Source organism: Protopterus annectens, chromosome 8.part0 (assembly GCF_019279795.1).
Source record: "Protopterus annectens isolate FY-2018-M chromosome 8.part0, PAN1.0, whole genome shotgun sequence".
NCBI lineage: Eukaryota > Metazoa > Chordata > Ceratodontiformes > Protopteridae > Protopterus > Protopterus annectens.
In genome coordinates, this window is record NC_056741.1 from 1,897,515,661 (window position 1) to 1,897,528,761 (window position 13,101).

Genomic DNA, 13,101 nt, shown 5'->3' on the forward strand with positions numbered 1-13,101 from the left:
GGTTTATTCCAGATTTATAACTTACATTTGGGAATGACATCATTTACTTTATTACTGAAACAATTGGAAGTTCAAGTGATGCAGGGTATTTTACATCTTACATAGTAACACAACAACCTTTCCACATGTCCAGAAACACAAAGCAGTGCTGCAATAAAAACAGAGTACAAAACAGCATTCCATACTCTGAAAGAGAAGCATATAAATTTGAGATTAAAGTGTCAACATTAGCAAGCCCAAAGTTTTTTTTTTTTTGGGGGGGGGGAGGGAGGCTAAACAAAACAAACAAAAACAGAACAGAAAACATTCTTTGCATACTGTTACCTGAGATGCACAAACCTGAAAAAATTAGGAACCTGAGGTGCCTAGACCTGAAATATATAACTAACTGTTTTTTAAAGTGTAGCCTGAAGGACTAGGCATCATATTTTACCTAAATAACCTTCTGACAATATTTTACTGGCTAGAGTTCTTTTTCTTAGCTTCTACTACAATTATATTTAATTACTATCATACTCTAATTCTAATTAACTAGAATGCTAAACCTCTCTTCCTTAGTTTTCCTTTTCAGATCAGAAAAGACAGCATAAATAAGTGACATAGTGTTGGATACTGGCCACCAGTGCATTTAGAAACTGCATTGTTCTGTTACAAAGGAAATAGTATTATGCCACTTAAACGGCAGAATCTCACTACTTTCAAAGTGCATTTTCAATAATGTGCAGTCTGAAAACACATTTATATTACATTTCTGAATGCCTGTTGCAGAAATCTTTGAAGTTCATAAGCTTTACACTGATCTTACATCGAAAATCCGTTCTATTTCTACCTATTTTCACAGCAAAATATGCTATCAGTCAGTAATCAAAGTTTTTGTCTCATTTGAATGTTTCTATAAAAAAAGAACAAAACACCTTGCTTGTACATGTATCTGTTCTGAACTTCAGTTTGATATAAATATCCTTTTATACACTTGAAAGTCACAATCACACGTGTGTTATAGTAGGCAGTAGGCTTTGCTCTGTATTCAAAGTTTATGCAAATATTGGCACAGTAAGTTCAAGTTAGTGAGACTGTAAGATGATTTCAACTATTTCTGACCTACTGGCCAGCCTCATAGGAATGCCATAGTATATGGTTCCAGTAGTAACATACACATAGCTGCTCTCTCCAACCTTATATAGACCAGCAAAGAATGGATTCATCAGGTAGGCACCGATCGTCAATGGGAACATCTGTCCTCCATGTGTATGACCTGACAGAAAGGAAGAAGAAGAAGATGTCTTTATATACAACAGCAGAAATTCACTATAGTTTGCTAACAAAACAGTAATACAGTAATATCCCACAGCTATTCTAGACGACTAGATGCCCATCCATAGCACTTGAACTTGTCATTCATATCCTCTCATCAATATGTTAATATTTTGATGTTTTGGGGGGGTGGAGGAGATAGCTGCCTCCTCATGTATATCAAGGTATCCTCATTACATTTTCCAGTTCCATTCTTCCTATTCTCTAGCATCCTTAGGCTGCTGGGTGATGGGTAGGGTTGCCAACCATCTAGAATACTTCTGGACTGTCCGGAATTAAGAGACACTGTCCAGAAAATGGAGACTGCCTTTTCTGGACAGCGTATTGTCCAGAAAAAATAAAATCAATTATCTGCAGGCAGAGACAGATCAAGAATTGGTGGCTGGCTTGGCTTCTTCCACTCTTTTAGAAGTGTGGGGGTACATTTCTGTTACTGATGTTTTTTTTCCTCCCCCATGCATCAGACTAAGCACCATTAAGTGGGTGCAATAGTTTGCCTCCCTCTGGCCAGACCAACTTAATATTTTAGTCTGTTGGCTCAGCAGGAGGTGCAGCAGTAGCTATCTGTTAAACCGCGCTTTAGTTATTTAAAATTTTTACTGCTGTGTTGAATTCTCACTCGCAAGTCGTGACCCCTCCTGAAGTGTAAAAAAAACACGAGTTCAGGGCAACTGCAACAGCCAGCTTATTAGTGAGTTGTTTGCTCAGATGAAAAGAACGGACATTACTGACTAAAAGATGACTTAGTAAGGTAAATCAATCACAGTCACACACAATCACTCTCTCCAGAAATATAAGCAGTGAAGAGTAGTGAATGAACTTTGGGCTGGCAATTGGCCAGTTTGTCGGGTGTGTGTGTGTGTCTGTGTTTTTATGAATGGTCAATACACAGTGAGTGAAGAGGGTTGCAAGAGAGAAAATGCTGGTCAGCTGCCCATGGTTTTCGTTTTCAGGTGTCCATTAATAATAACATACATTTGAGTTTCAGACTTCAGATCCTTCAGAAAAAATGTGCTAATACTAATCCTGTTATTCTAGCATTTTTCTAATTTAATAAGAGCAATATTTACAGTTTGTCTCCATTTTTAGGCCTTTGTCTTTCCATTATTTCAGACATTGTCCATATTTCTTGGACTGAGAGGTTGAGAGGTATGAGAGCATACCTCTCCTCAACTGTCCCCAGTTACCCTTAATAAATAATTACAATAATTAAAGTTATAGAGTTCTTTCATGATGACTTAGGTTCATAAGTTGGTACTAGGCTATCGGCCTTAGGGCATATACCAGCCTAGCCATAACAATTCCCTGGATATTTCTTCCCACAATATTTACTTCACTGGACCCTTGTCTAGCAGGGTGACTGACGTGATCCCCGGGGTGAATTTCCTATCTCCCATCCAATCGTCAAGGTTCCTTTTGAAGAGGGATAAGGAGGCGCTCTGCCTGACATGTATGGGCAGTTTATTCCAGAGTATGGGGAGTCTCTGGGTCAGGAACCTATCCCTCCAGCATGTTTTGTTCATTGTGATGACAAGGTTTAGATCCCTGGAGCGTGTGGCTCTGAGGGATTGGGATTTCTTTATGTGGAGCATGTCCAACAGCTCAGGGTTTGACATGGCCTTGTATGTTAAGCAGAGATCGCCTCTGAGTAGACGATATGCCACAGAGTATAGCTGGAGGTTTTTAGACGGTCAGCATAGGGCATCTGCTTGAGGCCTGTGATTCTTTTAGTGAGGTATCTCTGCTGCCTTTCCAGCTGTTGCAGATGTCTTGTGAGGTACATACCAAACGGGGTGTTGTACTCTATAATGGGTCTAATGAGGGATGAGTACAGTGGGACAATGACCTCCTTTTTTCTGGATGAAAAGCCCTTAGTGATGAGGTGTGCCACATAGAAGGATTTCCTGACTGTTGTGGCGATGTGGTTTTCGAAGGTGAGACCACTGTCCACCTGTGTCCCTAAGTCTCTCATCACACTTTCAGTGTTTAGTGTGCTGCCACCTATGTGGTAATTCATGGGTACATGTTTTTTCCCAAAGGGGATAACTTTTAGTTATGTACTTACCATAACTTCGGATGTATGGGATCCATCTCGCCTACATTCATAACTGATGGGTTCGGAGCCGATCCATCGGCTCCGACTCGGCCAACTAGTATACTAGAACGAAGTCTCTTATTGGCTGGGCTACCCTCTATCCCAGGATGCACCACACCTGCTTCCCCAGATCTTGTTTGTTCGCTTTCATACTTACATGCAAACACAGAAAAATACCAGTTACTCCAACCAACTAAAGTTCTTCAAGAGAAGATCTCCAAATGGACTAACATTTCCTCTAAATCCGAATGGAAGGGGGAAAGGAGGGTACGAATGAATGTAGGCGAGATGGATCCCATACATCCGAAGTTATGGTAAGTACATAACTAAAAGATGTAATGGGATCCTATCTCGCCTACATTCATAACTGATGGGACAGCGTCCCTAGCACCTAAATCCCGGGTGGCTCATTGGAAAACACTCCTGAGAACTGTGGAACCAAAGGAAGCCCTGCCTCGAGAAACCACATCTATTTTGTAATGAGAAATGAAAGTGTGCGGAGAAGTCTAGGTAGCCGCAGCACAAATATCATCTATTGATAATTTGGAGTGAAATGCTACAGAAGTAGCCATTGCCCTGGTAGAATGAGCCCTGACTGGAAAGGGAAGCTCCTTGTCAGCCTGTGAATAAATGAAACAGATGCAATCTTTAATCCATTTGGCTATGGAGGTTTTAGCCACTGGTTGACCCAACCTGTTTACTGCAAAGGACACAAACAGTTGATCTGACTTCCGCGTCTGAGTAGCCCTGTTCAAATAAAAACGCAGTTGTCTATGGACATCCAACTGATGAAAGATATATTCTGCGTTATTGGAGAATTTGGGAAAAAATACAGGGAGCTCTAGGGACTGTTGAATGCAGAAAGAAGATGCTACCTTTGGTAAAAAAGAGGGATTTAATTTAAGGGACACTCTATCTTTGTGAAAAATCAAATAAGGAGGATTAGAACAAAGAGCCTGGAGCTCTGAAACCCGCTTGGCGAGTTATGGCCACTAAAAAAGCGGTCTTCCAAGACAGGAATTTCATATCACAGGTAGCTGCTGGTTCAAAGGGGTGGGCAGTTAAGGCAGCCAGGACCATATTTAGGTCCCAAGGGGGTACAGGATGAGATATCGGGGGCCTAAGGAGCCACGCTCCTTTAAGGAAAGACTTGCAAAGCTTGTTTGCCATTAATGAAGGTTCAAAAGAAACATGAAAATTAGAGATGGCCGCTAGCTGAACCTTAATCGTGGAAACTGAAGAGCCCATCTGAAAAAGAGAGGCCAGGAAATTCAAGACCTCCGGTACTGGGGCGGTAAGAGGGTCTATACCTCGTCGCTGTGCCCAAAGGGCAAACCTCTTCCATTTGCTGGAATACAGTTTGATAGTGGAAGGTTTGTGAGAAGAGGACAAAATGTGGATAACCTCCGGAGAGAGGGAACTGTCCCTGACTAAGGATGGAAGTGGAGTAACCACGCAGCTAACCTCAAGGACCTGAGAGATGGGTAAGACTGTCCTGACTGATGAGTCAACAGGTCTGGCACCGGGTTCAGAAACCATGGACCTTCCACCGCATACCTCCGAAGGAAGGGGAACCAAACCTGACGAGGCCAGTGCGGGGCAATCAAAATCATGTCGCTCTCCAGGTAAATTGCCTTCTGTATCACCCTCGGCAAGAGGGGAACCGGAGGGAAGGCATAAAGGAGACCGGGGGGCCAAATATGGGTTAGAGCATCCCTGGGAATCTGTCCCTGAGAGGGAGTCAGAGTGAAGAACTCTCTGCACTTCGCATTGTGGGGGCTGGCAAACAAATCGCAGCAAGGGAGACCCCAGTTGGCGAAGATTTTCGCAGCCACTCTTTGGTTGAGGGACCACTCGTGGGGTAACAGGATAGTCCTGCTTAGTCTGTCCGCAATCACATTGGATTTCCCCGGGATGTGCGTTGCCATTGGGAAGCGGTTGGTAGCTACCGCCCAGTGCCAAAGTCTCATGGCTTCTCTGCACAGTGGATACGACCTGGTCCCGCCTTGCTTGTTTATATACCAAACTACCGACATGTTGTTGGATAGGATGGCAATCAGACCTTGCCGGAGAGCGTGATGGAGAGCTTGTAGTACCAGTAGCACCGCTCTCATTTCCAGGATATTGATGTGTAAATGCGCTTCCTGGGGTTGCCATGTGCCTTGGACAGACCAGTCCAGATAATGACCCCCCCACCCTACCTGGGAGGCGTCCGTGGTCACAGTGGCAACGGGGGAATGAAGGATAAAAGGTCGCCCCTGGTCGAGATTGGATCGGAGGAGCCACCAACGCAGATCTCGACGGCAACTTTCCGTAATCATAACCAAGTGGTTCAAGGGGAGTTCCTGATAGGACCATTGAACCGAAAGTAGCCATTGCAGCACTCGCATGTGCAGTCTGGCTAAGTGGACTAGGAGAATAGTTGATGCCATCGACCCCAATACCTGCAGAATCAGATTGGCCGGAGCTCTTGATAGGGGGAGGCAGGATCAAACTTGATTCTGCAAAACCTGAATCCTTGCTGCCGGTAAGAAGGCGCGCATCCTTCTTGTGTCTAACTCTGCGCCTATAAAGGTAATACGCTGAGATGGCTGTAGCACAGATTTTTCCCAGTTGAAAGTGATTCCTAGGAAATGGCCCAAGCTGACTGTGGCCATGAGCGACTGAATTAGTAGATGCTTGGAGGTGGCAGTAAGGAGCCAGTCATCTAGATATGGAAACACTTGGAATCCTAGACTTCTCAGGTGAGTAGTCACCACTGCCAGACACTTGGTGAACACCCTGGGGGCTGTGGTGAGACCAAAGGGCAGTGCTCGAAACTGGAAATGACTGTCTCCCAGGCGGAAGCGTAAATGACTCCTGGACTCTTGACTTATCAGAATGTGATAGTAAGCGTCCTTGAGATCTATGGAGCACATCCAGACATCCTTCTCCAATAGTGGGAGAATGGACTGAAGAGTGACCATTCGGAATTTGGACTTTTTCACAAAGCGATTCAATGAACTGAGGTCCAAAATGGGCCTGAAGTCCCCTGTCTTTTTTGGCATCAAAAATAGTCTTGAGTAAGTTCCTGATCCGATCTGATCGGCGGGGACAGGCTGGATGACTCCTTTTTCTAGCAGCTTTGAAACCTCTATTGCTGCTTGATCCCGCTGACTGGGTGGCACGTCCGGGATTTCCCTGAAGGGAAGGGGGGGCTTGATGAAGGGAATGAGATAGCCTCCGGTAATAATCCGGTGCACCCACTGGTCGCTGGTAATAGATTCCCAAGCTTGTGGGTGTTCCGCAAAACGACCCCCGACTGGCTCCGGAGCTGCACAGTCGGGCACCAACTCAGGGACGTTGAGCGTAGGAGGAACCACGAAAGGAATCGCGGTCTCCAGAGTTACGGGGGCCTCTGCCACCTCTGGGGCGGCGTCTTCCCGAATTCACCCCCCCCTGCCTCTAGAGGGGGGATCACTGGGTGGAGTAGGGAAAGACCTCTGAGTTTTCCTGAACCACATTTTCCCTCCTCTCTGGGCCTTGGGGTAAGGCCTAGAGGGAGCGGAAAAACGGGCCCCAACGGCAGTCAAGGTCTTGCCCTCCTGCTCGCACCAAGTCAGTGTGTCCTTCACCTTGGGTCCAAACAAAGAGGACCCATCAAAAGGGGCGTCGGCGAAGGAAGACTTGAAAGCCTCCGTAAAGGAACACAAGCGTAACCAGGCATGTCTCCTAAGGGCCACGCCTGTTCCCGCTGCTCTACTCGCCCCCTCGGCCGCATACGAGATGAGCCTCATGGACGAGTTCACAATGGATGATAAGGTAGTCATCTGGGCGCCAGCAGTGTGGGCTAACGCCTCAGGTAGATTACCTGTGAGGGACTCACCTAGCTCTTTAAGGAGGTCCCTTTGGAGCCTAGTAAAATGACACAGGTAATTCAGCGACCGTAAGGTAAAGGACGCTGAAGAAAGGGTACGCTTCCCGTACCTATCCATGCTCCTAGAATCCTTATTAGGAGGGTGGATGGACGTTGAAGCCTCTGCTATGTCCTGCTGTGTGGCAGATGCCACCACCATCGCATCTACAGGAACTCCTTTCGTTAAAAATTCCTTTTGAGGGGGGGCTGAAAGGAATTTGTTGGGTCTTGCAGGCACCAGTTCCACAGAGTCAGGGTGCTCCCAAGCCCTTCGAGAAATTAAATCAAGTAACTCATCGAAGGGCGGAGACACCCAGGAGGCGGAGGGCTGGGCCCCGAAGGCCTTGAGGAAGACTGACTCCTCAGCGGAAGGGGTTTTGGCCTGCCAATCTCCTCTCTGTCTCAGAATCTCAAGGATATCCGAGAAAAAGACATCATCTGAAGATGATTTTGGGGACCCCTCCGCATCATCGAGGTCAGTGTCAGATGTGATAGACTCATCTTGGGAGTCCACGTGCTTCCGCTTGCACAATTTCTTCCATGGAGGCTCATCCGAAGCGGCTTCGGACGGACCCCCCGGAAGAAGGGAACCCCCCCACGGGGGTATCCTCAGGCCCTGGGACCCCACTGTCATGGGACTGCAGTACACCCGAAGCACCAGTCTCTAGGTCTAAGGACGGTGAGATGGAAACCTGCTGAGCCGGCAAGGACATGGCCAGCGCGCTCCTCATGGCCTCGAAGGCAGGACCTCCAGACTCCATGGAGGTCACTGGCCGAGAGACCACAACGGCACTAGGAATCCCCGCAGCCGATGCTCTGAGGGGAAGACTAGGTACCGAGGCACCTAGCTCCAAGATGTTCCCCTCGGCCCCGGCTGAGGAAGTCCCGGTACCGAACCCGAGGACAGGGTAGGAACAATGGTCGGAACCGATAAACTCTGAAGGGGTCTCGGTTCCGACTGTACGGCTCCGCCTTGCTCCACCATCACCGACTCCAACGGCTCCGAGGAAGTTGGAGGAGGAATCGAAAGCTTCGAGGGGGGGGGATTGGCTCCGGGGCCGAACGGGCTGGAGCCGAGACCATTTTTGCGAAAACCGGAGACTGGAAAAGCCTCTGAATAACTCTATCCAAATCCAAATCAGATAATTTGGAGGATCTAGAGGAAGTAGAAAGGGGTCAAGACGACTTCTCTCTCGGCTCAGACAAGGTAGGGGACCGGCTCCGAAAGGGCTCCAACACTATCGGCGCTGGCTCCGACACAGTATGAATAAGGATTGGCACCGAAGGAGCTTTCGGAGCAGAGGGGGAAGAGTCTGAGCTGCACACCTCCATCGGCTCCGAGACCAATGGAACCGAGGGAGGTGATTCGCCTCTCAATGCTCCAACCTGCGGCTCCGAAACTAATGGAGCCAAGGAAAGAGGCATCGAGGCAGACCCTTCGACCCTCGGCTCCAAAGTCAGTGGAGCCGAGGAAGAAGAGGTCGACTTATGCTTCTTAGTAGTCGGCTCCGACGGACTGATCGGAGCCGCCGACCTTTTCTTTTTAGAAGCAGTAGCAGAAGATGAAGCCAAAGCTTCCTCAAAGGAGGGCTTAATAAGTCCCTTCAGGATTAATTTATTTTTACGTTCTTGAAGAACCCTAGCGGAAAAGGCATGGCACACACTACATGTCTCTTGCAAATGCTTTGGCCCTAAACAATACACGCAAATGGCATGACTATCCGTGATAGACATTTTATAATTGCACCTAGTGCACTTTTTAAACCCAGATTTCTGCTCTTTAGACATTTTAGTGAACAATCTAACTGCCACACAAAGAACAGTACTTGACCAAAAACTGTTAAAGCGCGAGAAAAGGGCGCGAGCCCTCTGAACACAAGGTATACCTCACAGGAGAGAACAACAACAAAGGGAACACAACAACGGGCAAAAGCCCTCTAACGTAAACGGGCTTTACCCGGAGAAGAAAAGGAGTAAAAATAGACAACACACTCACTCCACTAAGAAGGGCAAAGGCCCTCTAACTTAAACGGGCCTTGCCCGAAATACCAACAGATACAAAACTGCCAATAACACTCAAACAATACACAGAATAGCTGTTAAAACAGCTGTTGATTGAATTTATGAGGAAACCCCAGGTCAAAAGACCAGAAAAAAACAAGAAAAATACACTTAGCTCCAGCCAAGTCGAGACCATGTCTAGCTTGTAAAGCAGCAAACGAGATCTGGGGAAGCAGGTGTGGTGCATCCTGGGATAGAGGGTAGCCCAGCCAATAAGAGACTTCGTTCTAGTATACTAGTTGGATGGATCGGCTCCGAACCCATCAGTTATGAATGTAGGCGAGATAGGATCCCATTACATACTTGAGTTCGCAAAATGATGCAGGCTCAAAAGTGGGAAAAATTAAATGAGATAGGATGAAATTTAAATCCCATGGTGCTGGGGGGTTCTCTGATAGGTGGTCTCAGTAATAAAGTACCTTTAAGAAAAGCTTTGCATAGTCTATGAGCCACAATGTTGAGGCCAGATTCACCTAGATGAAAAGTGGCGATTGCAGCTAGTTGAACTCTTATAGTAGCCGAAGCTGCTCTGTGGTTGAATCTTGAGTAAGTTCCAGATTCTATTTCATCTGCGGGGACTGTTTGGATGATTCTTTTGTCTCACAACTTTTGAATTTCTAACGTTGCCTGTTCCCTTTGACTGGATGGAACATCTGGGATCTTTTTTGTTTTTGGGGAGGGGTAGGAATATGTAATAACCTGTGGATACGATGCTTTGCACCCATTTCTCTTTTGTTATTTGTTGCCAGGCTTCTGGGTACAAAGACAAGCAGCCCCCGACTGCCTCCAGAGATGGACAGGCAGGCCTCCTTTCAGGAGAGCTGAAAGGGCTTACCAAAGAAAGATTCTCTGTCGCCCTGATTCAGGTGGTCGGTGTCTTCTATTACTACTTCCCCCTCTGCCCCTGGGGAAAGATTCACCATGTGTGCCCTAGAAAGCTCTCTCAGATTTTCTGAACCACATTTTTCCACCTCCTTTCTGACTTTTGGGATAAGGCCTGGATTGGTAGGCAGGGAAAAACTGACTCCTATAGCAGACAAAGTCTTTCCTTCTTGCTTAGACCTGGTTAGTGTGTCCTTGACTTTGGGCCCAAACAGGGACGAGCCATCAAACAGGGCATTCACAAAGGATGATTTAAAGGGCTCTGCGAAGTCACACAAGCGCAAGAATGTCTCCTTAGGGAAATTCCTGAACCCGCTGCTCTACTTGCTTCATCAGCTGCATGGTTACCATGTTCGACATTTTGGTAATTCTGTATTGCCAAATTTGGATAACGAATTTAATCAAAAAGTGGAAAATTGTTTTGATTTTCCACATTTCGATAATAAAGCATATTGCTGTTAGAAACTTAGAAGGTTGCTACAACAAAAGGACTTGTGTTACCATGCATTTTCTGAAGGAGTTAAACCCAAACATAAAACTACTGTTCAATCTCAGCCCTACTACAGGATATGTACCCAAAGAGTGGCGTACAGCAACAGTGGTCCCTCTCCACAAAGGTGGTGCCTCAACGGATCCTGGAAACTATCGCCCCATAAGCCTGACTAGCTTGGTCTGCAAAGCTATGGAAAGGATCATCATGGACCTCATAAATAAAGATATTGGGGACCTACAGACACTGGATCCTACCCAGTTTGGCTTTGTTAAGGGCAGATCCTGCCTCTTAAACCTAGTTGATTTCTTTGAAACAGTCACTAAGGACATTGACAAGGGGAAGGTGGTCCACACAGCCTACCTGGACCTCCCAAAACCCTTCGATACAATACCCCACTCGGGCATTATAAATAAGCTCACCAGCTTAAATATAAACCCCTATGTCACTAGACGGGTTGCAAACTGGCTCAAGGACAAAACCCACATGGTTAGAATTGTTGGAGCCATGTCAGACTCCAAACCAGTTACAAGTGGCATCCCACAAGGCTCAGTCCTGGGACCTCTCTTGTTCGGTATATATCTCTTGGAGGTACAGGCCAACACGGAAGGACTGTGGCTGACCAAGTTTGCAGATGACTGCAAACTGGGCGCCATAATCGACACTCCAGCCGACACAAGCATCCTCCAAAAGGGCCTCATAGAAACAGACAACTAGTGCCAGAGCCATGGCCTCAAGCTAAATGCCAAAAAGTGTATAGTCATCCCCTTTGGCAAAAACAAAGTGCCCACAAATTACCACATAGGTGGTAATCCATTAAGTACAGAAGAAGTAATTAGGGACCTGGGGACCCAAGTTGATAGCAATCTCTCATTTGACAACCACGTGGCCAAAGTGGTAAGAAAAACATTTTATATAGCCCACCTAATCATGAAGGGATTCACATCTAGATCAGGGGAGGTCATCGTGCCTCATCCCTCATCAGGCCCATAATTGAGTACAATGCCCCTTTTGGGATGTACCTTACCAGACACCTGCAGCAACTGGAAAGACCCCAAAAGTACCTCACCAAGAGGATCAAAGGGCTCAAACAGATGCCATATGCTGCCCGGTTAAAGAAACTCCAGCTCTACTCAGTGGCATACTGCCTGTTCAGAGGCGATCTGTGCCTAACCTATAAAGCCATGTCCAACCCGGAATTAATGGACATGCTGCACCTCAGAAAATCCAAATCCCATTGAGCTACGCGCTCGAGAGACTTGAACCTCAGCACTGAAATAAATAGGACATGCTGGAGGGACAGATTCATAACCCAGAGGCTCCCTTCACTCTGGAATAAAATCCCAGTCCAGGTTAGGCAGAGTCCCTCATTGACTCCCTTCAAGAGGAATCTTGATGAGTGGATGGGAGATCGTAGGTTTACCCAGGGTATCACTTCTGTGTCACTGTTAGACAGAGGCACAGTATACTAACCTCGAAAAAGGGCATAGCAAAATTATTTTAAAATGGGTGGCGAAAGCCAAACACACACTGGCTAGGCTTATAAATGCCCTAGGGCAGATAGCCTAGTATGAACCTATGAAACTCAAATGCCTGTTATTTAATCCTTACTGATTTGCCACCAAAATCCAGAAAAACATATATTTTATGAGGAACAGACCCAAAATATAAGGCAAAAATCTGGACATTCTATGAAAATCTGGACAGTTGAGAGGTATGACATGCGCAAACACACACACACACACACACATATATATATATATATATATATATATATATATACATATATATACATATATGTGTGTGTGTGTGTGTATATATATATATATATATATATATATATATATATATATATATATATATATATATATATATATATATAGAGAGAGATAGATAGATATAAGTATTGTCTGTAGTTAGGTTACATCTATTTTTTCCATACCCCTTGTAACTTTTTTCCAGATAAATCAATGAGGGTTATAATCAGTCAATACAGATACATGCTGTCTAGAGTTATGTTACATATAATGTATTATGTCAGTAGTTTGGAGAGATGTATGCATACCTTTCATCTGCCTCCTAAATTTGCATGACTGGTTTGATTTTGCATCATATTTATTCCATGTGCTTTATAGATTTTACTTCCGGCTATATCAATGAGGGATTACTGTCAGGCAGTCATGCCAAACATTAGACTTTCATACCTTATTGTACAGAAAATGGATTCAGATGCAAAATATGTTGTTTTGTTTTTTAAGTGAATTGGAGTAATATCTAAAATTGTCTCTGTGCCTCAATTACTTTTAGGAGTGTCCAGAATTCTTGTGCAAAGCAACCACAGCAAAGTTCTAAACTTCTTTTAAT

The 13,101-nt window shown here is 45.6% G+C and overlaps 1 protein-coding gene across 1 annotated transcript in view; it reads right to left on the bottom strand.

The window, feature by feature from the left end:
• Positions 1 to 260: 260 nt before the first annotated feature.
• Positions 261 to 13,101, bottom strand: part of TMPPE (transmembrane protein with metallophosphoesterase domain) — a 559,872-nt gene continuing 547,031 nt past the window's right edge. The window contains exon 5 of the mRNA XM_044081396.1: positions 261 to 1,255. Coding sequence (XP_043937331.1) covers positions 1,065 to 1,255 — 191 coding nt within the window. The 3' untranslated portion in view covers positions 261 to 1,064. The remainder of the gene's footprint in view (positions 1,256 to 13,101) is intronic.